Source organism: Crocodylus porosus, unplaced genomic scaffold (assembly GCF_001723895.1).
Source record: "Crocodylus porosus isolate Cpor-Errol unplaced genomic scaffold, CroPor_comp1, whole genome shotgun sequence".
NCBI classification, from domain to species: domain Eukaryota; kingdom Metazoa; phylum Chordata; order Crocodylia; family Crocodylidae; genus Crocodylus; species Crocodylus porosus.
In genome coordinates this window covers 11,505,771-11,533,224 of record NW_017728925.1, presented here as the reverse complement: position 1 = coordinate 11,533,224, position 27,454 = coordinate 11,505,771, and the positions used below count along the sequence as shown (strand labels likewise).

Below are 27,454 nucleotides of genomic sequence, written 5' to 3'. Positions count from 1 at the left end.
TCTAGCCAGGAGCCTCCACATTTAAATTCCAGCAGGAGCATTGACACATCTCAGTCAAAATCCCTAGCCTTCGCTGCAGCCAACACCCAGCGCTTCACTGGGAGGCAAAAACCAGCCTTCCTGACAGGTGTAACAGCAGGAGAGGAAAAAAAATCCTTCCAGCCCAATGTGGCAAGCAGAAAAGCCCAGAAGCTTGGGAAATATCCATAGTAGAGCATAGGCACAGCTACACCAAGATCATACCTAACCAACACCAGCACCGCCTCTGTACATCCCTGTACCACCTCCGCTTGTACCATGCCTGTACCGCCTCTGCTTGAACACCTCCAGCGATGGGGATTTGCTTGTGGCCAGACCGGCGTATGGGCTTCGCCTTCCATAAGGCAGAGGATGGGCCCAGGGGAAATGCAGGACAGAGGGGCTCTCTTCAACATCTCTGCCTGTCTGGGGCTCTGCCAAGCTTTCAGGAGTTTGGGAGTGCATTGGTCATGCCCATTCCCAAGTCATGGAGAAGGCAAAGTGCAAGTCTTCTCCAGGGAACCCGGGGAGAGTCACCAAGAGCCAAAGATGCCCTGTCCTAACAGCATTGACCATCACCCCCGCAAGATACTGGTATATTGTCACCTCCAGCTTACCTCACCAGCTCCTCATTGTACAGGGACTGAGGTGACTCTCTGCCCAAGATGTAGACCTGGCCCTTGAAGACAGACACACACACTTTCCCTTCCACCAGCTCCTGGGACTTGTTGATGCAGTGGCGGATGAATTCGCACTCCGGGCTGTACCAGAAACCTGCAGCAAGAAGAGAGAAACAGGCTCGGTTTTGCAGTCGGCACTTCTTTTTCTTCTTGGATGCGGATAAAGGAAATCATGGTAAATTAACCTGACCAGGAATGCTAAGATGACCTAGACGCTAATCTACGTGATGCTCCAATATGGCAAACACCAGAGGAGCTCTGGCTGTTGCCGATCGTTAGAGGGTTTTGGTGGAGGGAACCTGGTCTAGGAGCTAGACCTGGGCAATTGAACTCCTGGGGTCTATTGCCAGAGGTATTGGGGCTTGCTGTGCAAGCCTGAGCGAGTCGCATCACCCCTCTTGAGCTCTGGGTTGAGATGAGACTAAAGATCGCCTCCCTGCAGAGTGGATGGGGACGGGGTGGACCAGGCATCGCTTCTTGCTACAGATCAAGAGGCACAAGTTGGAGCCTCGCTCTAGACTCATCCTCAACGGCCACCCTAAGCCGACCCAGGTAAAAAAGGGGGAAGGGACTCAGCCCTCCGGGCCGGGGAGTCAGAGGCAATAGGATGCAGTGCTAACCACATTGCTTTATTGTGCTCATTGTCTCCCACTGATATGCCTCAACCCCGTGAGTGCAAGAGGCCATCTAGGTTCAGGCAGACTTTGGGCCATCAGGTTGAGAGGTTTCACCCACTTGTGCTTTTAAACTTCCTCAGGATCCTTAGCAGGGAAGAGGTTAGAAGAGGGCAAATCACTAATACTAAATAGAAAATCCCAAACAAGCCCTCAAAAGGAGCCGGGGGGGCGGGGGGCAGGTCCTCCCAGCACAGACGTGTGACTCTTCTGGGAGACCGTAACTGCTTTGTGGTGAACCTGACCTAGAGGAGCGGGACAGGAAGGCAGAGGTGCTTTTAAGCTATGGCTGGAGTTCGAGATGTATTGGGAACAGGCCAGTGGGAGGGGTGTGGGGCAGGCATCGGGACAGAGGGGTCTTTTGGGGCAGCACTGGTGACAGCACCTGAGTTCTCTGAAGGGGATGAGGGAAGGAAAGGAGCCCTGGGTGTCTCGGGCATTGGGAGCAAGGGTTAATCCCAGGGACTGGACAGAGCTCCTCTGCTCACAGGCAGGAGCCACAGCACTCCCCCACCCCCAGGACCCCACGACAAGCTCCTTATACCCCCACTGATAGCCACCGTGCACCAAAACAGAAACCGCTGAGCGGGAGGAGAGGAAGCTTCAAAGCCGGGCCTCGGCCCATTGCTTTCTTTCTTCAAGCCCCGGTGAGGACCCCTTGGACCAGACCGCTCCAGTAAGATAACACAGGCCGGGGGGGGGCTGACCTCGGGGGCATTATCAGGCGAGAGAATCAGGGCCCATATGTCCCGGGCTGCCGCAGGTAGGCTCACCTTCCCCAGCCCTTTCTAGAGTAACGCTGCGGCTGTCACTCCGCGGGACAGACGCGTCTCTGCTTTCCCCCCTCTGCGGGCTGCCGAGGGGCCTTACAGGCACATCTGTCTGTCTGAGCCCCGATTGTCACCGGCATCCTAGCCCCATCCCCCGGGAGGGACCTGGGACACGGATTGTATTCCCGAGTCCCCTGAAAGCTGTCAGGGAAGTTTCAGGCACTCCCGTTGGCAGATTTAGCGTGAAGAAATTGAACAAGCTCATCCCGGAGCATCTCTCACGTGCATGCCTGTCAGTGCCAGGGAAGGTGCTGGGTTGATGCCCAGGCGCCCTGTGTTTAACTCTCATACAGACAGAGCCTGCATGAGTTTCCCCACCCTGCCCTGGCAGCATGCTTCAGTCCTGAGCTGTCAGGAGGCTGCTGGGCTAAAGAGGAGATTCATTTAGCGTTTGGCCTCTCTGCTGGGGCTGCCAGCAAGTGCGTTGGGTTTTGGACGTGAATCCACTTGGAACCATCAATGTCATTACTCACAAGCCGGTAACTCGAGGGCATCTTTTGGTTGCAAGGGGCTAGGACTGGCCTTGAACTGGCTGCCTAGAAAGGACAGGCAGGGCAAACACCTTTCCTGCCAGGCACGATTCCCACAGCAACTCCTTGTAGGTTGGATTTTGGATTCACTCGAGCTGCCCTCAGCAGGGAGGGCAAAGGAGGCATTTGGCCTCAGAGCGGAAGAGAGGAAACAGGGAAAGCTGTCTGAGTTAGTACCGGAGCCTGGAAGGAAGTCACATACACCCTTACCCAGACAGACGGCAGGGGGGTCACCATGTCCCTGAGCCTGGATCCCAGTTCACAGAGCAGGGACAGGAAATATCTGCAGCTCCTTGGTGGAAGATACGCCCATCAGGAATCAGGAGCAGGGCTGGGGGTACCAGGGATGCGTCGTGGGAGCCTTCAGAACAAAATCCCAAGGTGGCCAGACTCTGATGAGTGCATCTGTTCTCAGCTTGCTAAAGAAAGCTGAACTCTTTATCGGAGAGTCTCCTTGCCAAGGCTGCAGCTTCAGTGGCAGGTGTTTAAGCCTATGTCACCCAAGCTGTGATGTTTGGATGTCTTGTGATCTGACTTGGTGACTGGCAGAGCAGTATCTGCAAACGAACAACCAATCTGGGAGAAAAACCACCACCCAGTTTCTTCTAGTACCCTGCCAGTCAGCTTCTCAGGGACAAGATGGGGTAGCCTATGCGAAGAGAGAAGGGCTCCTTGCATGGCAGAGAGCAGCACCGCATGGCCGGAGAGGGGTGCCCAGGACGTGGCTGGGGTGGGTAGAGTACAGCTGCATGGGACTACATGCAGTGCAGTCTGAGGGCTTTGCATGGGAACCAAACAGGGAAAAGGACTGCGGCTGCAGGTCAGGGAAAGAGAGCGCCCTGACAGCCTGCAACTCTACAGTCCAGCTCTCGCTGGGGGAAGAGCAGATGCGTGCATCTCCATGTTCAGCTGCTGGGCGCCAAGTGCCTGCCCAGCTGACTAGCAAATGGGTCCTGGGTCTTCTTGACTGGCAAGAGCACCCATCCTGACAGTCAGGCCTCAACCGACTGCAATGCCAAGCGCTTGCTGATGGGGAAAGCACAAGTGCTGGTGGGGCCCCGGGTCCTGCCTGCCTGCCATTCCTGTGCACTGTCCTGTCACTAAGTATAGTAATTAGCCCATTAAGCCCCCTGAGACCTAGAAAAAAGACAGGGAGATAGAGAAAGAGATAGGGGGAGAAAGAAAGGGATTCTATTTATGTGTCTTCAGTGATCCAGAAGTTTTATCTCTCTAATCTCTGCCTCTCTCTGCTCACACACAGGTGCCCTCTCAGCTTTCCTTTCCCAGCTGGACTTTGGGGACTTGGGGCTGGGAGCCATTAAGGGAACACAAAGGGTATTTTTCTTTCCTTGTTGGCTGCAAAGTCAGGTTGGATCAATGCAGCTAGGGAAGAGGCCGCTCCACAAGCTCCAAACACCTTGCGTGGGGTAGAAGGTGCCCCAGTCCAGGATGTGCCTCCATGGCCACCAAGCTGATTTGCATCTCCTCAACTGGTGTTTTGCAGGCTTGCACCATGAACTGAAGGCAGGAGAGGGCTGGGAGGCCAGGCATGTTCTTCTGGCCTGACTCGGTCGGTCGTTGCAGGGATGGAGTGCTTGGTGGCCAAGACAAGCTAACTGTAATGCCTCCCCTCTAGGTATCCTTCAGTGGGGACACACACACTCTCGTGCGGTTGCTCCGTTTCTCTTGCCTGCTCTCTCAGGGCACACGGTGTCTTCAGATGCCCAGGAGTAGGAGCTCCAAATACTGATGCACAACCAACCCCCTCATGCTCTGCTGGAGGGTATAAATGAGGGTATAAATGTACCATGGCACACTTCACACTGAAGCACTTCCAAGCTGTTCCTGTTCCATCTGGGGGTAATTTTGATGTGATGCAGGCCGACATGCAGCACATCGTTCTGCGTCCTCCGGACCCTTGTTCTTTTGAGGGCCTGAAACACCACACATGTTCTGCTTGTCCATACTCTGATTTTGCAACGTTGCTGTAGCCCCGTGATCCCACCCGGCTGCTCAGTGAGTTAGCAGCATGACTGCAGATACCACGCTGACTCTTCTTCTGGTATTAAAGCATTATGGCAGGTAGCAAACGATCTAAAGGTAGGTTTTGAGCACTCGCGGAGTTGTCTTGGATGAGGATATTTTTGCCTGCATATCTAGCATGTCATAAAAAGGGCAGGAGACAGGACAGTGGCACTTCATGAGCTGAGCAGGACTGAGCCAGGCCAGCACTTGGGTTGGATGGAGTCAATGATGGAAGACCCGAGTGCCACAGCAGTTGAGATCTGTCGTTCCCTACGTGACTCTCTCTCATCTGGGTTGATCCTGGGCCAATACTCAGTATCCTGTGCTTCCAGAGACACCACAGAATCACAGAAAAGTATGGCTGGAAGGGACCTCGGGAGGTCATCTACTCCAACCTCCCAGCCATCTTTGATGAGATACGTAAAAACAAAGTCCTCAGCACTGTTTCGTGTTGAGGATGCCTTAATCCCATCAGAGTGCAAATCTTGGAATGGAGGCCAAATTCTTCCTGACCTCAGTGGTCACATTTGCCCTTCTTGACTTCCCCTTGCTGTTCCCATCACATGTAGGGTAGTTCTTCACTCCCCGTCTTACACGGTGTTACAACATGAAAGCAAGCCATTATAACCAGCTGCACCCTTCAAGCCCAGGCCCAATGCTCATGCATCAGTTCGCTGTATTGCTAAAATGCTTTGGGATCCTTTATGGAAAGGCAGCAGTGCACATAAGCCCAGTGGCACAATCGCCATCAGGCTAGGATCCCAGCTCAAAGGAAATAAACTTTCTCCTTTAAACAACAACTAAAGTTAAAGCTTTTGTGATTTAAGAATGATTTGGGATTTTTTTTTCTTTCCCTGTAATGGAAAAAAAATTAAATCCAAGACACATTAAAATAATAACCAGCTACTTAAATACTGGATCTGACATCTCCAGGTGTGAGGCGCTCTCCCCACTCCCTCCCTCTTCACCCCCCACTGCAAACAAATTCCCCACTTGAAGTGATCCGGCTTAATAGCCTTCCCACTTTGTAACTGCAATCCAGCCCTAATCATTTCAATCTGATGGAGCAAACAAGGTCTGTGGGAGACAATGGCATTTAAACACCTGGTCGTACCTGGCAGGGTGAGGGGAGCAGAAAGCTACAGAAGTCTGTTTCAAAGTCGCCTTCCCACAATGGGATCAATCGGGGCAGAGAGGTTTGGGGGGGGGAGGGAAAAAAAAGATAAACACTAATTCTCTTAAATTCAGAGACTAGTTACAATAATTAGGTGTTAAAGAAAGACGAGAGCATGAAAGCCAGGTCTCCAGCAGGCCCCCTCGGGTGGGTGGTAACCTCACACTAGCAATAGGATAAAATTGCTCTTCATGTCCTTTATTTCAGGCTAGACTCGAGCTGAATTATTTATTGTATTCATGCTCCGTCTGACGAGTCTCAGCCATTATGATTCTTTCCTGGCTGGGGTCCTGGCTGAACCAAAAATGGGGTCTCCAGCTCGTGACCACACTGCAGAAGAGGATGCTAGCAGCAGCTCTCTTTTATCAAGGCAGGCTATCCTTGGCTCCACAGAAAACCTCCTGTTCACAACAGTCAGGCCCGCCCTCCCGCCCGCTATGTAGGAAATCAACAGCTGGATCCTGGACACACAATGCAACGGCTACTACACAACAACCACAAAAACCTTTAGCCAATTCATACAACAGCACACGAAAAACACTACAACACGCAAGGCAGCCTTAACTCTGCCCTCAGCAGTGCTGCCAGTCTAAAATCTTCCCTATCTTGTTCCCCTCGCCTCTCAAGAAGGAGTCTCCATAACTTTATTTGCATGATGATCTTGCGAGGTCCCTTCCAGCCCCTTACAATATATGAATCTATATATACACACAATTAATCCTCAGCAGAATCGTGCCTTGACTTCTACTGCTCTGACCCCCTTGGCATAGGGCATTACTACTAAGGTCAGTATATAAGCCTAGGGCATTACTACTGACTTAAAGCAAAGTTTGGCTAGCCATGGTCTCAGAGAAAGAGCTGGAACAGATCCTGACCTGGTGCAAGATTAACAGAGCCATGCTGATTTGCACCAGCTAAGGATTTGACTCCACCGCTCTGTAGTTAGAGAAGCCATAGCTAGACCCCTGCCAGGCTGAAGCCAGCATGTCTGGAGTAGTACTAACAAACCCACCAGCGGTTCTGTCAAAAGCTCTCCATGCTGGAACTGGTTGCTGCCTCCAGATGAAGCAGCTGGACGACTATCTTGTGGAAAGGTTACTCGCTAAAAAGGTAATTATCAGTTTCAATTTTCTAACATCTGGCTTTGAGAAAGCCTCGCTGTCGATTCACTGAAAGGAGACTGATTTCCGCAGAAAAACCCATGGCTTCCACGCGGACAAGGGCGAGGACGATGCGAGTTTAATGCTCTGCCTGGGAGCATTTCAGGCAAGGTGCACAGAACTCACTTTTGCTCACCAGGAAAATAAGATGACCATTACCCCCAAGAAACAATAATCCTGCTGCTTACCAATAGCAAGGTCATTTAGAAATAAAAAAGTTACACTTTTTTTTAAATATATGTTAATACAGAATAATACAACGAAATAAAAATAATCAGAGGCAGGTGCTGCATCAGAAAAAGAATTAAAGCAATGGGGGTGGGGAAAGACAGGAGCTGGATTTGGCATAATACTCTTTTTGGTCTGCACAAAGGAGGCCAGTGATGGACCTCACAAGGAAAAAATCCTCGCTGTGGCCAAAACCCACCTCTGGAGAAGGCCAGAAGCACAAGACAAAGACATCCCTAAAGCCATCAAAACAGGACTTAAACAGCACATAAGCTCCAGCACCGAATGGAGGAACAGACAGAGACTGAGCTGTCGGAGGGAGTTGACTCAAGGCTGGGGAGGAATTGCTGAGGAAGAAGCCAAGAGCACAGGACGGCTTGGGCATCTGTCTTTGGATGGGGAGAAATTAGCACTGCTTCCTCTTGTGAGAGCTGACGGGAGGGTCTACACAAGACGTTTACTGCAGTTGACTAATTAGCTCTGTAGTAAAGTCTCAGCGTCTACACGTGAGGCCCTATAGACCACAGTAAACTAATAAACGCTGCCCTAGGATAGTACTTGTCAACACAAGTACTATCCTACAGTAGCATTATTTAGTGCACCACAACGCACGTGTAGACCCTGACGGGGCTGCCTGGGACACAAGGGTGCTTCAGTGTGGGTTAGCCTAGTGTGGACTGCCGGCTAGCCCCACACTGGAGCACCCTCGTGTCCCAGCTTTCCCCTCTGCAGCACGCTGAGCCGAGTCGGGGCAGCCCCAGGCTGGCAAGCTGACCCGCCGGGCCCCTGCCAGCTGAGGCTGCTCCAGCCTAGCTCAACTCCCCGGTGCACATTCAAACACAGTGCCCAGGAGCAGTAAGCTCTGGTGCAATCAGCACTGGAGTTTATGTTGCACTAATATCACGTGTAGACGCACCCAGTGTTTCCTTAAAGCCCCAGCTCCCGAAGTCTTGTTATTTCATAAGATCTCAACCTCTGGTCTAAAAACTATATTTCCAGCTTTGGTTATTGTGGAGAAAACCAATAAATGTGACCGGAATGAAGTCAGGGGACAAGTAAAAGTCAAAACCACATTACTGTCATGGGCGGGAGGAATCTCATCCCTTCCAGAAGACTTTTGTTTCTCCATTAATGCAACACACCCCAAGTGTACAATATGCAGGGACACAGATGCTCTGTCATGAAATAGTCCAGTTGTGAGCTCATAGAAACAAAATGTGGATTTTGCAAGCGCAGGGAGGAAAAGCCACGGTTGCTTTTAGAGGATCTAGAAATGAACTTGGTTTCCTCAATTTAACTCTAAATAATGGCTCTATTTATGCAAGGAGTGGCTACAGCATGGGTACCAGCAAGTGCGGTGGGGAAAGCGGGGGTGGACCACTCAGGAACTACCTTCCCTGAGGTAGAAGAGTCATGTCCCATTTACCCATGGGTCTCCCTAGCTCCAGCCCCTGTTGGCAATGGTGGGAACTTGGAGCTGAAACCAAGACTCATCAAACTTTCCCCATTCAGGAGGCTGAGCATCAGACAACAGCAGGTGTCTATCACTGCTCTCCTGGGCTAGAGATGAACCAGGGACCATCTGCATTGAGCCAATTAGGTCCTCCACCCTTTTCTGTCTTCTGATCATTCGCACCCCAGTAATGGACTCGACTCAACTGCCCGACTGGCCACGTGACTGGCAGGCTGAGCTCTCAGCTGCTGCAGTCTCCTAACAACAAGCGGGTCAGAGCTGCCTTAAAAACCAAACTTTGTCTCCTGCTTCATTATGTTGCTCCATCCAACCAAACCCTTGATAACATAAAAATGCACAGTGCCCCATTGTGGGCTACACACCGCATAGCACGTTTCTTCAGTACAACGAATGTAGGAGCACAATGCTCAAGGGCTCCAGGGAAGGCTCGGACAAGATCGTAATGTGCACCACTTCCCCCATAAGACCTGTCTGTGCAGCAGGTCTGCAAAATTCAGCTCTGGGTGCGAAGCCTCTTGGGCTATGGAGGTGTTTGGGCCTAATGCCACTTTCAGTTCAGGCTTAAATCCTGTGGCTGTACTTCCAATATGTGAAATGCAAGCCACGGATATGTCCCCTTCTAACACACCCCAATACGTCACACTTTACAACGGAGCAGCTTGTGGCATTAAGGTCATTGGTCTGTAAAGGCCTGGATCCTGTCTCCAGTAGCGCCCCACACTTGATGCTTCAAAGCCCACATAATGCACTTGGCCAACAACTACCTTCTTGACTGCTTCAAGGGATGGGCATATGCCCTGAAGCATGAGATGTGATCCCCCCACTAGGCAACCCAGCAGGGGCACAGGTCCTCGTGGAGTGGACCAGCCCTTTTACAAAAACCCGGCTGCGGCATGTTGCCGGTGACCTCCTGCAGCAGTAATGGAGCCCGCGTGTCACAGCGGTGGGGGTGAGGGATGGACTGAGCGGCAGAGTTCAGGGCCAAGTCTGAGCTCCCCGGATGCTTGAAGGCTTGCTCCTAATCAGTACCTCTCCATGGATGCAGAGAGCACTCAGTCACCTCTTTGACATGGTTGTGGCATTCTCTAGCGACAGATATTGTGTGCAAAAGGAAACACAATTATTTCTGCAATATCAGCCCCCCTACAGGATATCCAGGGTCGCTCTAGATTCCCACAGCGTAAGGAAGACAGAGCACGGCCCTCTAGCTTTGCAATGGCTCGTCTCCGGAGAACCTCCACTTCTGCAGGTGCATCAAGACAAGGCTGCCGCACCGGAGCCAGAGTAAACCATTCAGCTCTGGCATGTGCTGGATGACAGGAGAGGCTTTACCCATCTCTGCCCAGCCCCGAATGTTGCAGCCTGTATCTAGTTCTTGTAAAGCTGAAGAAGCCAAACAAGCAAGTGGCACTTGCTGCCTTTAGCAGCAACGGGGCCTGTGCCGTTCTGGGGGTGCGATGGGAGGAGGGGGAGCCTCAGTTTGCAGGGGATGAACAAGGATGACGGTACGTACCGTTGTACACCAGCTCTGAGAATTTCAAGGCGAGCCCCTGCTTGATTTTCCGCACCTCCCGGTCCATGGTAAAGGCCTCAATATCTAAATGAGCGTGGTAGAGGATCGTCCCCGCTGGGGTCTCGTAGATACCTAGCCATTTTTCCAGGCAGGGGGAAAAAAAACAGAAAAAGAGAGAGAAACGCGTGAGCCCGAAACTGTCAGCAAATGACAAAAAATAATGACTTGGCTGACAGAAAGAGCCATGGTCGAGCCCATTCAGTCCCAGCTTGCTGTAAAATGCATCTGTCATTATATTCATGCTGGGGCCGAGACAGTCCACTCCGCACCTTGTGGAGAAAATTTCTAGATTCCCCTCTTTGAAGAGGCACTCTGAAGAGGCTAAATGACAGGGTAGAGGAGCCGATTCCCCCACCGATGCATGCCCACCGGTCTGCGGCTGAAAACCTGTAATTAAACGAGCGACGCGGGGCACAGGCGCGGGGAGCCGGGGGCCTGAAATACCCTCCTCTCCCCTCCACCGGCGCGAGAGAGCACCGCGCCTCAGCTGTGCAGAAATAAGGCTACCTGGGGGACGGGAGTGCCACCTCCTTGGGGCTGTCGACCCCCCCAGCTCTCCCCTCCCCCCCGACCTTTCTGCTGCCTCCGGCATTGCAGCAGAGCTTAGGAAACAGCCTCCACACAAGAAGTTTAATTATTGTGATGACTGACTGCTGTGGGCCCAAGCTGGGGGGCAGAAAACCCAGGACTGTCCTTTGTTCCTGCTTCTCTGGACTGGTTGTAAACCAACTTATTTTCTGCTGGAGCCTGGGACATCCAGCATCTTCCTTCCCCTCTGCATCACGCGCGCATGTGCTGCCTGGTGATGAAACGTAGATCCGCTGCCACGTTAAGACATTGCAGGGATCTGCAGGTCCACGTGAATATGCACACGCTCTCCGGACATACCAAATGCAGCAAGGGCACTCACCAAATGTACAAACACCACCCCCCAAAAAATACCTGCCCCAGCATGCACATAGTACTGTACCTAGGCTCCTGGCGGCCCTGACAAACTTTTAGTATCGAGACCCCCTTCACCAGTGATAATGATAATACTAATCAGACAACGGAAGAAAAATTACCATTTTGGGCCCCCTTTCTGTTCGGGCTCCGGGCGGCCGCCTGGTTCACCCATGCCTGTGTCTGGGTCTGCATGCACACACAACATGTCTAGCTGCAAAAACCCATGCCTATCCTGCCCTCAACCTGTGCGCAAACCTAAAAAGAGCATCCCCTGCCTCTTCCACCTTCTTCTCCCTAATTTCTAACATGGAAACGCAAACATCCACCGTGTTGTGGACGCACTGTTTTTACCCGCCTGCATCTGGGGTCGCAACGACGCAACTCGGGGTTTAAGGGCGACTAGTTAAATCCCCGCGGCAGAACCAGCAGGGGGAGCTCACACGTTGTGTTTTGTTGTGTCACACCACAAAAGAAGGAGACACCCCCCAAAAGTCGCTTCCTAGCAAACACCCCTGGAGATTTCGTACACACCGACTTGTGCTAACACCTAACGTCAGGCGGGCAGTTTGCAGGCCTAGCAGTTTTGTGGGTCCAGCCCACGCACACGGGGCTGTTTTCAAGTACATAAAACAAGGGAAAAGTTCAACCCGCTGGAAAATCCAGCACGAACCGACGGCCGGCCGAACCCTTGCAGAGTGGCCATGGAAACACAAAATGACTCAGCGATGGAAAGTGCCTTTGTCTGTGCTCTGGTACAGAGGACGCACCGGGCCAGACTGGATCACCGGGCCAGAGCATCCCTGCAGGGATTGTCTTTGTATTTGCTGTTTGTGCAGCGCCTCGCACAGTGGGGTCTGACTCTGTGACCAGGGCTCCTACATGCCACGGTAACACAAATAAAATCAGGACCATGCCCTGCCACCGCCGCCACCGCCAGCCGATACTCGAGGTATCTGAGTTAATGGCAATCACGGTCACAGGGCAGAGGACGGACAGGGAGGAGGGGGAAGGAAGTCCCTTCCTGACCCTCGGAGAGATCGTACAAGGTCTTCCAGCCTGCAGAGTGATTGCCCGTAGGCCTGTTCACATAATGACCGGTGCTGTTACCAGACACAGATTTATCCAGAGCTGTGAATGCAAGGAAGGAGGCAGGACAGAAGGAACCACACTGACCACTATGACTGTCTGGAAATGCCCCCGCTAAATCCCACTTCTCTTCAACACCATGAAGGACACCAACCGTGTCTTGGAGCTGCGAGGCAAGACGCACTCCTAGTGGCACCTGCCTCGGCTCGGACCACGGCGCCCAGGCAAGACGGGCAAGCAGTGGGGGTGCTGTTAGGGGGTGCCCTTTGGAAAGCCAGCTTCACGTAGCAGAAGACCTCCCGCAACTAGTGGAGGCTGCCAAGGGGGGGTCCCCTTATTGCTTCCCATCACCACCTGCTTTTGTCCAGAGCCTGGAGAGGGAAAGCGATGGCAGCAGGCCCCTGCCATCACTACAGAAGCCACCACAAGGTTACGGAGGTGAAAACCATGCTGCACCTTTCTCCTGGGGACTGCTGCGTGACTCAGCGATGTGGCCCGGAGGCAGTTTGGTCCTAGGTATTATTCCGGAGTGAACAATGTTCACCATCAAACTACCCAACACAGCTACCCAACTCCTACAACCGCTGACATTTAATGGGGAAGAACAACCATGCTTACGGCACCAGACCAGGGACTCGGGTTCAAATCCCGGGCTCTCTCTGTCTCCTTGTGTGACACTCAAACCTGACCTGATGTGGGTTCCTGTTCCTCTCCAATGGCTGGACCATGCACAGACGCCGCCACACCTGTTCTCCCTGGTCGGGAAGCAGGGACAGGTGAACACACTGCTGTAAACCACACCAGAGCAGGAATGGACAGAAGTATGCCTATCCCAGGGCATCCCAGAGAGCAGGCAGCTAAGGCTGCCTCGCTGCCAAGCAACAGGTTGCCTGTAGCAAACAAATGCTCCTGGATGGACACAGGCAGATCAAACCTAACCTGGTATATATTACACCGGAGGTGTGTCACCCCCATTCTTTGCTTCATCTGTCCACGGCTGCTTCCACACCGGTGACATGAGTCTAGAGCGGGTAAATAGCAAGTCCCAGGGTACCCGGTCATTTGGGCTAGGAAAGCAAAAGACAGCCAGATATCCCACTCATCCCATCATTCCCTTGTGAGCCCGTGGCTACAGCAACTGAAATGCCTCATCCACGCTAGCCCAATGGCTTGCTATGTTTGGCAGGACTGGTGCCCTTGACTGCCCATTACACTGGGTGAAATGTCTGTCTGTCCATGCCTGCAGAAGTTCTTGCCCTGGTATCTGGACAGTTTAATCAGCCAGGTCCAGGGGACTCTCACTGACTCAGTTTCCCCATCTGTAATGTGGGGACAACCCCACTCCTTTCCTCCCAGGCTGAGGTCTGTCGCACCAGTTTTGACGGCAGGCAGTTCAGCGTGGGGCTTCCCTGGGTACAGGGATAGCACCTAGTGCACGTCGTGCTGTAATGCCGATCAGGAATAACTCGCTCGCATCTCCTGTCATCCTATGGTGCCTAGGTCTGGAGGTGGCAGGAGCTGCTGCCTCGGGTCCCCTGGAGGGATGGGACCACTGGCAGGAGCAAAGCAGCAGCTCCAAACACAAGACTTGAGAGCGATAGAGGAAACCAAGCCCACGGATAACACAATTGAGATGCTCATGCCTTCCCTTTACAAGGTGTTAAAGTTAATTCGGGCTGATGAAAAGCTTGGTTTTTTGTGTCTTCCTCCAGCACCCCCCTGCTCCCCCCATCTTCCCCCTGATCACGGCAGGGGACGCAGAGCAGACGATTGCTCTCTGTCTGTCTGTTTCTTTATCATTTTTATTTGATTCCTGACAGAAACCTGATGCTAAAAGACTGCGGATCCGGGAGCCTTTGACAGTCGGAGTACGAACTACTGCGCAAGGAGGGGAGGGAGATGACAGCCGCGCTTCCAGCGTCGCCATGGAGGAGACAAGAGACACCTTCAAAGTGACACTCACAGCGTCTCCAAGTGTCTATTTTCATCTCCCCGTGTTTACAGGAAAAAGACAGAGGTGTCAGCGATACAGCCTGGCAGCACTTCAATCACACCATAATTACTGCTGAGAAAGGGGCTGGGGGGTGGGGGGAGTGGACGGGGATAAAAAGGCGGGGGGGACGGAGACAGCTGCTGCTGCTTAAAATTTTCTAATTTGTAACCTCTGCTGTCAGCTTACCTCGAATTGAGCAATTTTGCCGTATTGACTGTGATCCGTCAATTTGAACAGGGATCAATGTGCCGACATTCCACAGGCGAGGACGCCGCGGGCTCCCGACGGGCAGGGTCCCAAAGGGACAAGACACACCATGGGAAAATAGCACTCGGCAAGAGACCCCCCTGGGACGGCGGGATGCACAGCCAGCGGCCGGCAGACCCAGGAGCAGGCAGGGGCGTCAGACTGCAAGCCCCTGCGGGGCAGCGGCTCTCACATCCGAAGCGCCCACCCCGCATCCAGAGCAAGGATGGCAATATAAATGGAGTCATGAGAGCAGCAAGGAGGAGAGGGGGACTGCGATGGGTGCGGGAACAAGGAAGAAGAAATGTCTGGACCTCGACTGCTGTGGTTCCCACTGGCCGCGCGCTTTCAGGGCAGAGCTGAGACCAAGCCGCTGAGCTCGCCATGGGCAGGAATTCCCTCCAAAGCTCCCAGGCGTTAGGGGCCGAGGTGGGGGGCGCTGGGCAAGCCCCTCTCTACCTCCACGTGGCACTGTTCCAACATGCTGTGGCCACCTGCCCAGCTGGACGAGGACAAGGCTGTGCCTGCCTGACCAAGGAGTCTGAGGGACAGCAAGAGAAAGGAGGAAAGAGCCCCGGGGAACAGCAAAGCTCCGCTCCTCCGATGGCGACAGAGGCGAGAAGCCCAAGCTGTCCCCTCCCTTCCTGCTTCCTCCCCACTGATTTCATTTACTTCACTTAATTAGCCCCCCTTCGGAGTTAAAAAGATAATTTGATAATGAGGATGTGAAAAGACGCACTAGGCAGGAAAGCTACTCCCCTGCGCAGCCGCCCCTCTTCTGCCGCCCCACAGCGCTTGGCAGCACAGCCCCATTGTCGGAGGCAGGCAGGAGCTGAGCTGCAAGCCCGAGGCTCCCAGACCACCTATTCATTAGCCCCCTTCCTCGCTCTGCAACAAGCACAACCAAAGCCGGGAGTCAAAGGCAGCGCAGGGCTGCCTGCCTTGCTCTCTCCTATTAGCCCTTAATGAACTCAATTCTCAATTAGGTGCTTGGTAAAAAAAAAAAATACAAATCAATGTCACTTCCTGCCCACCACCTCCTGCTCCAGTGGGCTCCTCTGGGCTTGGACAACGGGCATGGAGGAACGTGTAGGGAAGCTCTAGCACAACTGGCCACTATGGGGTACGCTATGGAGAGCAAGGAAGATTTGATCCCTTTCTCCCCATCCTGCCTGGGGTGGGGCAGCAGTGTTTAAGTCACCTTGTAATGCTTTTGAGGCTGGAGTTGGAGCCTCATGCTGAAGCCAGTCTAGTCAATGGGCACAGGGAGTCCAGGATGGCCACCCTTGATGCTAGCCACCGCACTGCCTTGGAGACCACTGCCTACAGCAACCAGTGTGCTCTAAGTGCACCAGCCCAAAGGGCCACTAGGCTCAGACCGCCGTCTTGGCCTCATTCGTGCCCAGGAGGGATCAAGCAGCTCTGGCTGGTGTAGGCAGAGAAGCAATGGGTAGATTCAGCTTTCCATACGCAGTGGAGAAGGAGCAGCCCCATGGCCCACACACGGGTCTGCGGAGTTGCACCACGGACCCCGGTGGGCACCGTCTCCCATGCCGAAGCAGCCTCTGGAGGCTCCTGATCCCAGCACACACCTTGCCACGTCCACCTGCACTGCACCCACAGCCAGGCCCCAACCCTGCCAAGAGAACCAGGTGGGCGGCGTCTTTTGCCCGTGGGGCGCTGCACTGAAATTAGGCAGCTCGACCCAGAAGGGTTTGCCCACCTTGTTGTCTTTGATGCAATACAGCCTAAGTCAGGCTGGGTGCCTCACGAGAGCTATCACATGGGGGTAGCATGCTCCTCGCCTGAAATCCAGGAAGAAACAAACACTGAGACCAGATTTGCCATTCCCAGGGTCCAGGCGGCCTCTCTGTAGTCAAGAGGACAGTCATGTGCTGCAGAAAATATAGGACAAGCCTGGGATGAACTCCCCCTGCCATACACTAACATCCCTGAGAGCTTAACTGCGGGACACTGGTTCAACCCACGTTACATACAGGACACTGCCAAAGTAGCTCTTGCTGGGGCACTATTTGTACATCCCACTGTATCAACACCCACCCCTCCTGGGCGCCTCTTACAGGGATCATCAGGCTCACTCAGCTGCCCCTTGCTTTGTCCCTGTTTCCTCTGGGAACCAAGACAGATCCCCATGCCACCGGTGTCTACATGGAAGAGCTCCCTCATCGTTGCACATCCCAGGCTCTGAGCATGTATCTCTGGGGCACTCACCTGCTCAACCAAAAACTTCTTCTCCCGTGCTCAAGGCAGTCCCTAAGGCCTTGTCTAAACACAAGCTGTTTGGCTTTTACCTAGTTAAAGCAGGACAACCCCCTCCCCCACGATGCAAGTACAATCACACCAGCGCCAAGGCCTTGTCTGCATGGAGACACTTTGGAAAGTTAATCCTAACCAACAGAAGATATACATTTAAACCGGTCTGGCTAAACCACGTTAAAACCCTGTGTGGACATGCTTGTTCAGACTGAAACAGAGCTGAATTCATCCTCAGAAGTAAACTAAGCTCCACCAATGAGGCTCATTTTAATTCTGACTCTGAGGGACCACGTACAAGAGATGAAATCACTTTAACTAATCCCATTTTAAAAGTTAATTTGGATTCAGTTTCTCAAGTGCCTCCCAAGTACATAGGCCCGGAGGTTGGACAAAGACACTTTAGGGGATGGACTAAGGAACAAGTAACAGCGAGTGAAAATGGGACGGGGACTACACGATGTATCCGTTGCTAGGTGCTAATCCAAGTGCCAGCTCTTACCCCAGGGTTAGGGGCAGCTTAACTACAGTAGCCACCTCTTCAATGAACAAGAGCTAAGTCCAGATGGCTAGATCAGTCCTGGGCACTTCTATACCTCTGAGAGCTCATGCCGCTTCGCAGCCCTGACCGACTGAGGTGTGCCAGCACAAAGCTGTCGCCTACCCTATGGTACCGCTATACCACTATAACTGCATCCACGCTAGGGACCATAATATAATCTACTGGCTGAAAAAAACCACCTCACTAACTCTCGCTACTGGCACAGAGCTTGTGTGGCACCAGCCCCTGTTCAGCAAAGCGACTAGGCATGAGCTGAAGTTTCATTCAAGTCACTGGGACACAAGAATGTGCTTCAATCCTTTGCCAAATAAAGACGGGCTCAAGCACGTGCCTACAGGTTTTGGCCTCATCCATTAGAGCATCCCCACCCCATCCCACCACGAAGTCCCGGATCAGGGCCCCTTGCGGAAGCTGCCTGCAAGGGATACATCATCTGTTTACACACAAACATGTAGGCGATCGCTCGGAGACAACGCGCCATAGATGAGCGTGACAGTTAAATGGAGTCTTGAGAAATTATTAGATGTTGCAAGGGTCACTGGAGCATGTCAGTGGCTCTTTAAAAATCAGGAAATCTCCACCAATTACTCAGCGCCCTGGAACTCGCGTGCTAATGTCGGGGCTTTTCTGGATTTCTTTTCTCTCTTTCTTTCAGCTGCACTCACTAAAAATCAAACTGGGTTTTTCCGAACCCAGCAACAAGCTTGGGAAGAAAGCTCTCCTCTAGTGTGCTGAGGGCAGAAGACGGAGGATTATAGTTGGTTGTGAAATGTTATCACAATATTTAGCCCTGCCTTGCTGCGAAGGGCAAGTTCAACAAAGGGAGCACTTAATTAGTTATTAACGAGATTTAAAACAAAAAGGGAAGGAGACAATGGAAAGGGGTGGATAACTAGCCACCTTGTTATTCAGTGCTGAATAGGGCAGCTCCTGCCTCTGGGATTTGCAATTAAGTGGCTTGTAAGCAACGCTGGATGGGTTGAGGCCAATCCCAAGAGTTTAAACCAGAACTACAAGGACAAGTCAAAAGGATACGTTTAAAACATAATGAGATTTTTTTTTTAAATAGTGAGAAATTTGGGGGCGTTCATTGTCCATCTGAGGGCAAACATCAGTTGTGATACATCCTGTGCTTTCCCCAGCACCATGCAGAGCTAGAAGCTTGCATTTGCCAAGAAAAGCTGAGATTCTCGTGTAATCGCCTGCCTCCAGGGGCTGGGACTTGCAGAAAACCCACTGGGAGGTAAGAGAGGCCTGGGCTTCACTGTACTTTAGCTGCTCCACAGTAAAGCACTGAAAAGCAGGTACCCAGAGAGGTGGTAGAAACTCCAGCCTTGGAGGTTTTTAAGACCTGGCTGGACAAAGCCCTGGCTGGGATGCTCTGGTTGGGGTTGATCCTGCTCTGAGCAGGGGGTTTGATGAGATGTGACCTCCTGAGGTCCCTTCCAACCTGCATTTTCTATCACTCTATGTGCCCGTGTGCGAGCTCTTACCTCAGTGTAAATGGAAACTAAACTACAGTAGTTAAGCTTTCAGTGAAAGGGGGGTGAGTTACCACTCCCATTTCCCATGGGACACAAGCACACAAAGGCAGTTTCTCCAGAGCACCTGACACACAGTGAAGCATTAGTATGTCCCTACCCCAAATAAAGCAAGACTTTGACCACAAAAAAAATTGGTAAACACGGTTGCTCCCAAACTATTTTTCTAGTGGTAAATAGAACTGGCATTAAATGTCCCCTGGCAAGATTCATCACCGAAGAGGGAAATTTAAGGTCCCCTTCAAATGAAAACCTTGATCCTTCACTCAGCAAGTCAAAACCGAAGGAAAGGAGGAGATTAAGGATGTTCTTTTTGGTTACGCTGAGTTAGGTTTGTGCTTAGGGACTGCTGACAGAGCCCCACTGTACTAGGCACTTTATGTATTGTAGAATCACAGAAAATGAGGGTTGAAGGGACCTCAGGAGGTCACATCTAGTCCAACCCCCTGCTCCAAGCAGGACCAGCCCCAACTACATCATCCCACCCAAGGCTTTGTCGAGCCACGTCTTAAAAACTCCAAGGCTGGAGGGTGCACAACCTCTCTGGGTAACCTGTTCCAGTGTTTTACTACCTTCCTAGTGAGAAAATTCTTCCTACTACCTAACCTAAACTTCCCTTGCTGCAACTTCAGACCATTGCTCCTTGTCCTGTCATCCACCACCACTGAGGACAGTCCAGCTCCATCCTCTTTGCAACCACCGTACAGGGAGTTGAAGGCGGCTATTAAATCCTGCCTCGGTCTTCTCTTCTCTAGACTAACTAAGCACAATTCCCTCAGCCTCTCCTCATCAGTCATGTCCCCCAGCCTGCAAACCATTTTCATCACCCTCCATCGGGCTCTCTCCAATTTGTCCACATCCTTTCTGTAGTGGGGGGCCTAAAACTGAACCCAGTACTCCAGATGCGAATGTATACAGGTCTACACACACACACACACACACACACACACACACACATACATGCGTGGACCCAGCCTGCAACTCAAGCAGCCTACAGCTACAGGCCACAATCATGGGCCTTTATACCATCAGCATCAGTTGCAATTAGCAGAGACTGTTATTAGGAGTGGAGACCATTGTTAATGACCAGGTACTTGCCTACTACAACGACAGAGACCATACAGGTAGATTCATACGGAGAAATCCTGGTGATAGGCATACCTTCCCTTTCACTTCCATTAGCAAGAATCGCAGGCATGGCGGACTCAGAGCCTGGATCCCGCACTGTGTCCAAGTACCACTGCGTAGCACAGAGCAGGGGTGCGAGGAACATGTGCGGCTCCTCGAATCAGAGCCGCCTGGCCACAGCACAAGCTCAGCCCATGCAATATGGGGGGCTGGATCCCAGTGCTCTGCTCTGGGACAAGACTGGGGCCTGGGAGAAGGCAAGTTGTCTAGGAAAGGAGCTCTTACCTCTGGATTTCATCCCAATGAATCGGTTCTCCACAATGTCAATGCGCCCAACACCATGCTTGCCACTGTGAGGAGAAAGCAAAGGAGAGGTTAGGACCTGCATTGCAGTCTCCCAGGGACTGTGCAGTCCTGGCATCTCGTGAGGACTGCTGAGTGCTGCTCACAGGGACCACGAAGAAAGCGATCTCCCCAGGAGGGCCCAAACTGATACCCAGTGAGGTCGTTGGCTTTGTGGAAATATCTATTTAAAGGCTGAAGCCCTGATACCTAAGTCGGATGATATCCCAGAGAACAGAAATGTATTGGGTAAGGCCAAGGGGCAGGTTGGAACAGAACTTGCTCCCCATCACACAGAACCGCCCTCTCCTTCAGGGGTTTCTCACACCGTCAACCCCCCTACTCATCATATCCCATTGATCTGAAGGTGTCCACAGTGCGGGCAAAGACCTGTACTACAGTCAGGAGCCTGCTCCATGAAAGCCTAGCTTTGGGCAGGACTTCCGGAGACCCCGTGCGGTGACACTAAGCAACACTGACTGGAAGCTACGGGGCTTGAGAGGACCCCTGGGTCTTTCTGCATCCAGCAGCTTCAATAGAGAACCCCCTTTGCAGAGCCAAATCCTGTCCACGCTGATGGAAATGAAAACACCACCTTCATGTCTACGATGTGCATTTAGCAGCTACTGCACCATATTGGCACGCGACACCCGGCCTCAGGGCACAGACTAGGACCCACAGGGTGAGCAATGCATCTTGAGCCCACATCGTGACACCGTTCTCTCTGACTTGTCCCACAGGGCCCAGCACCATCCTGGAGACGCACGACAGCATGACAAGACAGGGAAGTCCTCCGTGCTGAAGCCATCAATAAGGCTCTGTCAGGAGTCGGGCTCCCTCACAGCGGGTGGCATGGGCTGCATAGGATGTGTTATCGAGTCCTCCCTCCCCCCATTGCCCCCTCTTTGCAGTTTGGTTGGTGAGGAGAAAGTGGGACCCTTCCCAACCCCCAGTGCTGAACCTCGTTGCCAATGCAAATCCCCCTTCCATCTCCCCACCGGGGCAGGAAAGAGCCCCGAGGAAATCCACCATACGGCGTGGCATGGCTAGCCACGAGACAAATAAGCAGGCGAGAGCAGGGAGCGGGGGAGAGGTGCTGCTGCCACGGCAGCTGTATTCATGATCGGTGAAGTCATTTTAAAACCACTTAATTAACATTAAAAAAGAGAACTACATGGAAAAGTTCATTCCCATTCAGCTCCAGGGGGATAAAGGCAGAGGCACAAAGGAGGAACGGGACAGGGGAATCTGTGTGGCACTTGGCAAGGGGATGGATGAATGGTTCCCCAGTGCCTGCCTAGTCCCAAGTCAAAGACCGTCTAACTGTGGGACCACTTCCCGCCGAGCAGCAGTGCAACGCAAGGCCACGCTGACCGTGTGTTGGGAGAAAGGGGCGCAGGCCCGTATGCTGGGGGGCCATGAAAGCAAGCGGTGAACCGCTGAAAAGGCGCTGGACCACTACGCAGGACAGTGTGCTTAAAGTCCTGGCCCCAGGGCTGCAACAGGGGCCAGAAGCCAGAGCCTGCGCTCGCCCCTTGAGTGTAAGTCAGTGGCAGGCTTATGGGTATCAGTGGAGCAAAGGACAAATCGGGGTTGGTGTGGAGGCATGCACTCACCCCTTCCCTTCCTTAGGAAATGGTACTGACAGCCCCTTGAAGGGGAACACACTCCCACGGCCCCTCTTTGAAGGCTGTGAGGTTGTGTCGTGACGGCTCAGAGGTGGAGGGGGGAACCCACAAATACTAGAATCGAACTCAGCAGAAACCCCCCAGGAGCCCACTTACTGGTGCAGAAAGGAGAGGAGCGGGCTGTGTTACCAAACCTCCTCCTGCATCTGGTGCCACCATAAATGCAGGAGTGACTTGGATGATCAGAGACAAGGACAGGGATGGGCTGAGAGGATGGGATCCACCTAGCAAACCGGTCCCTGGGGTGAGACAACTGGCCGACAGGCACAGAGTGAGGGTACGGGGCATCTGGTGTTGGCGAGACAGCCCAGCCCTGGGGCAAGACTACATCTGAATACAAACGCCAACATGTTCTGGTGCATATCGGGAATGAGGAGACCAGAGCCCTGCCACTGGCACCTAGCGTGGCTTGGCCAAGCCCTAGGTCCTTCCTCACTGAGCCACCCAAAAACGTCCTGTTATCCAGCTTGCTTGTCCCTCACGTGTGCTCTCGGGGCGTGCACACATGACAGCGAGTGATCTTCTGTGCTCACGGCTGGGAAAGACGGAGTACATGAGAGCCGGCAAGAGAGCCCCCCCACCGCACTTACGCTATCTCGTTCAGGTACACAAACAGCTCCAGGGAGGACTGGTGAGTGGCCCCGTCCTTGACGTTAGTGACCTTCACGGGGACACCTGCGGAGTGAGAGAGAGACACAGAGAGAGGAGGAGATGGGGAGAGGGAGCGGGATCAGCTTTATGATGTCAAGACCACGTCTTAACATCACCCGGAGTGCATTAAATAGATGTGACAGATATGAACTCTAAATAACTTCTTAAAAAGGCATGTCCAAGCTGCCGCACATGGGGGCCAGGGGCCAGGGGGAGTCAGAAAAACCCTCAGGAGAGAGAAATAAATAATAATAAAAAAAGGGGGCCATAAAAAACGCCCCCTTTCCCTCTCCCCTCTCTCTTTTTTAGGGCCTGTGAAATTGCAACCAGGCCCTTAACTAATTGAATTTCACGCTCCGCAATTGTCTTATGGCACGGCACCTTCTGTCCCACCAGCCACTGACACAAGGCCTGACAAACGACCCAATAGCCAAAGGAGGGGGTTGTCTGGGGTTGGTGTGGGGGGGTGTGTGATGGAGGTTTGGGTGTACACACACACACACACACACACACACACACACACACAGCCCCTGTAGCGTCTGTTCTGCAGACAAACACAACACATGCTTCCAGTTATCCGCTTGACAAGAGTGAATGGGAACCCATCTCGGGCCGGTCCCTGGCAGGCTGCGATGAGGTCCGAGGGCTCCATGAATTAATTATTACACCTTTTTTTTTTTCTTTTTTTCTTTTTTTTTTAAGGCGCTGGGTGGGAGGGAGAGGAGCGGGGCGGGAGGGGGGCGGCTGTGAATAGAAAAAGGCATTTTCTTTAGCAGTGTGAAATGAGCAATAAATGTATTAGGAAGCTGACAAGGGGGCTGCGGGGCCCACAAAGAAAAGCTGTGGAGAGTTGGAGGCTAATCTCTCCTCCATCTGCCCTCCTCATTACCATTTAGCGCACTATCAGTTGCCAATCAGGCCTCAATGCCTCCCTTTCTAGTCTTTATTACGGAGGCGCCCGCTAGAGCCGCTGTGTAGTGAAGGGCTCTGTCAGCTTTCCCCATTCTAAACCCCCTATTTTCCAGGGGTTTATCAACTCGGTTGTAAATTGCTATTAAATGTAAGTCTCAGCAATAATGAACCTTAAGCCCCTTCTTCAGTGAGCCCCCCCGCTCCCGCCCGCACCCTCCCTTCTCCCCTTCTCTTTCTATTATCATCTTTCGCCAGGGTATTGGATGCAGTCCACCCGGAGGAGAGCTGACATTGTTGGGCCCGTTGTTGGAAAAAGCTGCTTATCCTTTAAAATAGTTAATAATTAGATTAAAACTTCAAATAAATTAACTAGGGGATGAATGAGGGAGCCAGGAGGGGGGTGCAGGGGAGGGGTTCTTCATGACCGGAGAGGATCATTAAAATGGAGTAGGGATCTCCGGCCCGTCTGGAGGGTGGGAGGGAGGCTGGCCGCAGACCCACAGGCCTAAGGGGTCTCCCCGCCGTCTCAGGAGGTGCCCGCAGAGAAGGGAATGGGAGATGTCCCCTCAGGTCAAGAGTCTCCCACCCTGCAAGAAGACAACTTTGCACCCTCTGCAGAGCCCTGTGACAGCTTGCCAAGCCCCATGCCAGGCAGGTGGAGCACAGCCTAAAGCCCCAAAACCAGATGCCAAGGCAGCACCAAGAGAAGCCAGGAGCCCTGGCTCTGACCACCAGCTAATGACACCTCCCTGCAGACTGGAGCCTGCTTGTGCCTCTCTCTCTCTGCACTTGCACTGGCCTGTGGCCCCCAAATGTGACCGCAGACCCCAATGCTCGTCCTTACTCCATGACTTCAAGGCTAAGCCTCGTGCACTTGCTGCTTTTGGCAGCCCAGTACGCTCCATCTTCAGCTTCCATCTGTACAACCTGGAGGTTCAAGGTCTCAGGTCTTTGACCTCCAGCCTAGACCTCCATGGAAGGCAGACGCACTTTGCCAATCAGGGCATCTGCAGGTTTGAGCAGACTTGCTTAAAAGATGCTCTGTGTCTCTGTAGCAGGGTCCTCTACACATCCCTCTGCCCTGGGTGTCAGATCAAAGACCTTAAATCTGCATGGGCTGGGTTCCTTTCTCAAGGTGGACAAGTATCTTCTCAATTCACTCTGTAGCAGCACTGGGATGTGTCCCTGACCTGCTGCCCCATTCTCCTTGCAGCAACCCCACTTCTGCATTCAGAGTGGGGGCTGATCCATCAGCTCCAAGCCCTGCAGAAAGGCAGTGCTCATCAGCACAGAAAGATGCAGACCACCAGCGAGATGGGAAGCCAAGGGAGATGTCCTTGGACGCCACAGCCACAAACAAGGGCAAATTTATTGGCTGCCTTCTAGATGCAGAAAGGGGCAGGAGCAGAGGTGGAGCAAACAACTTAACTATGGGGGAAGGTTTGGAGGCAACTCCACGACCAAGCTTGGAACCCACACACGACCCCCCTTCAGCCACAAACTTCCAGCATCCAAATTCTCCTACACCCCCAGTTAAAAAAACAAATCTTGCCTGAAAGGAGAGACAAGATGGCTGAAATGCAGCTCTTGCTGGGGCCCATGGCTAAATGCTCAGGCCCTTGGGTGAGATGAGGATTTATCTCAAAGAAGGAAAAATAAAAGCAGGGAGACAAAGCACTTACCTTTCTTGAACTCAATCTCTAGAACATCTGGAGTGTCCGGAGCGCTGGCAGGATCTTTGGTCTTGGTATAGAGCCCGGGGGGAGCATGGCTCTGCAGGAAAGAGAGAGGACTGAGAACTGCTACCTGTGAATACCCACAAAAGCACGCCCTGCACCCTATGGAGAACACGTATCACCAGTGCACAGGTTTCCCGCTGCACGCCAGCCCCATACCACAGATTTAACCTCACAGGCACGAGGGAAGGGCCCATCCCCTCACCACTCTCCTATGTAACCTGCTCCCACTCAAGAAGCACCATCCCCCCCATCCCAATGAGGGCTGGGCCCCAGAAAGGTGTTGATCGCTCACTTCACCATCGACTAAAGGGCTGTGTCCTTTACTTTAGGCAGTGAAGGCTTGTGCTTTGGGGCCCAGAGGTCCCAGCTTCTGGAGGCAACCCATTCGGGGTGACACCTTTCTAGCCCCATCTCCTACCCAACTCAGAGCAGCGCTGCCTTGCAAGCTGCCTTGAAAGCTACCTTGAAAACACGGACTTCAGAGTAGACGGAGGCAGCCCCAGCTCCCACCTACCCACCTTACTTCACTTGGGCTCCATTTGCCTACACATGCACCCGTGCCGTCTCCCGGGAGAAAACCGCGCTTGCCTCCGCGACAAAACCTGCCTAGCAAAGAGCTCTGACGTCGTCACAAAGGCAAGCGCTGGAGCTTGCGAGGGGTCTGGAACAAAGGGCTAGGAAAATCAGACAATTTTTCCCCTCAACTTGATCTCATCTTTTTCTTTGACGCCCCCACAGCTGGAGATGGAATAGCTGTGGAGGAACAAGTCAGGCAGGAAAAAGTGCGAGTTGGGCAGAGAGACAGAGAGCGAGGCAGAGCGCGCACACTTCCCGTGAACAACGCCGACGCAGAGAATTGGGGTTTATTCTGCACTGACCGAAAAAACTAATGACTAGTCCTGACCTCAGCAGGTGCTCCTGCCGCATGTGCTTTTTTACAGTGTCCCCAAGGTTAATACACCCAGGGGGAAAATGGAGGAACAAAGCAAAAACCCATTTCAAAACGCATCAACCTTTATGTATATTTTTTTCCAGATTTAGAGTAAAGAGGCATCTTATCTCTTTTAAAGCCGGGCCAGTGGAAACAGCCACGCTCTCACAATTAGTTTATGCCTCGGGACTCGGGCGACTCCAATGAATTGCCACAATTGGAAGCACATACCAGAAAAAAAAAAAGAAAAAGAAAAAGAAAAAGAAAAAGAAAAAGTCTTTCTGTCCGGGATTGTGAATGTAGCTGCCTTTTGGAGAAAGCTTTGCAATTTAGTGCGTCCCTTCCCCTCCCTCTCCCCCTCACATGTGTGAGACTGGTTGCAGTGGCCCTGAAAGGCTTTCAGACCAAATGCACGGGACTAATAGCCAATGCAACTGGGCCTGATTTTCCAAGTGCTAAGCGCCCACAGCTCCTCCGGACTTCAAGGGGGCCCATGGCGTGCTCTGAACTTATGACAACAAAGCTTCTAACTAACGGTGGGCATCCGAATGGTTAAGGCCAACGCTTTCAAAGTTGGGGACCTTGAAATTCCTTCTCTGCCCAGTCCCTTACAGCTTGCTCGACAAGCTTTTCCCAGGATGAGCAACAGGGAAGAAGGGTGCTTTCTCTTTCAGAGCCATGCTTCAGCTTACAGTCTCTTCCCGGGGATTCTCATTCTGGGCTAGTGAAAATTATTCCCAACTCCCATTTGATCACGTCTCCCACTCTCCTACAGTGCCCAGCAGTGCCACGGTGATTGCCCAGCCAGGGAGGCAGAACTTGCACTGCTGTTAAGACAGTCAACTCCAGTTAATTTGCCTCTGGGATAATTTGCCACCATGACTTTAATTTGACCCTCCCACCCTCCATTATCAATTCCTGCTAAGAGTCACTACTGGATAATCCACCATTATTTGTATTCCCTTTGGAGAGGCGAAGTAGCTAGAGCTGACTATTTCTTTTGCAAAAAAAGGTGATTAATTGCGAGTAAGTTGTTTACCCTCATGGTGA

General features: G+C 52.5%; 1 protein-coding gene across 1 annotated transcript in view; it reads right to left on the bottom strand.

Moving 5' to 3' along the window:
* ASS1 (argininosuccinate synthase 1) overlaps positions 1-27,454 on the bottom strand; it is a 65,415-nt gene that overhangs the window by 4,857 nt on the left and 33,104 nt on the right. Inside the window, exons 10-14 of the mRNA XM_019540796.1 lie at positions 25,417-25,507; positions 22,762-22,846; positions 20,427-20,491; positions 10,307-10,438; positions 636-792 (exon numbers count right to left, since the gene is read on the bottom strand). Of these exons, the coding sequence (XP_019396341.1) occupies positions 636-792; positions 10,307-10,438; positions 20,427-20,491; positions 22,762-22,846; positions 25,417-25,507 (530 nt within the window). The remainder of the gene's footprint in view (positions 1-635; positions 793-10,306; positions 10,439-20,426; positions 20,492-22,761; positions 22,847-25,416; positions 25,508-27,454) is intronic.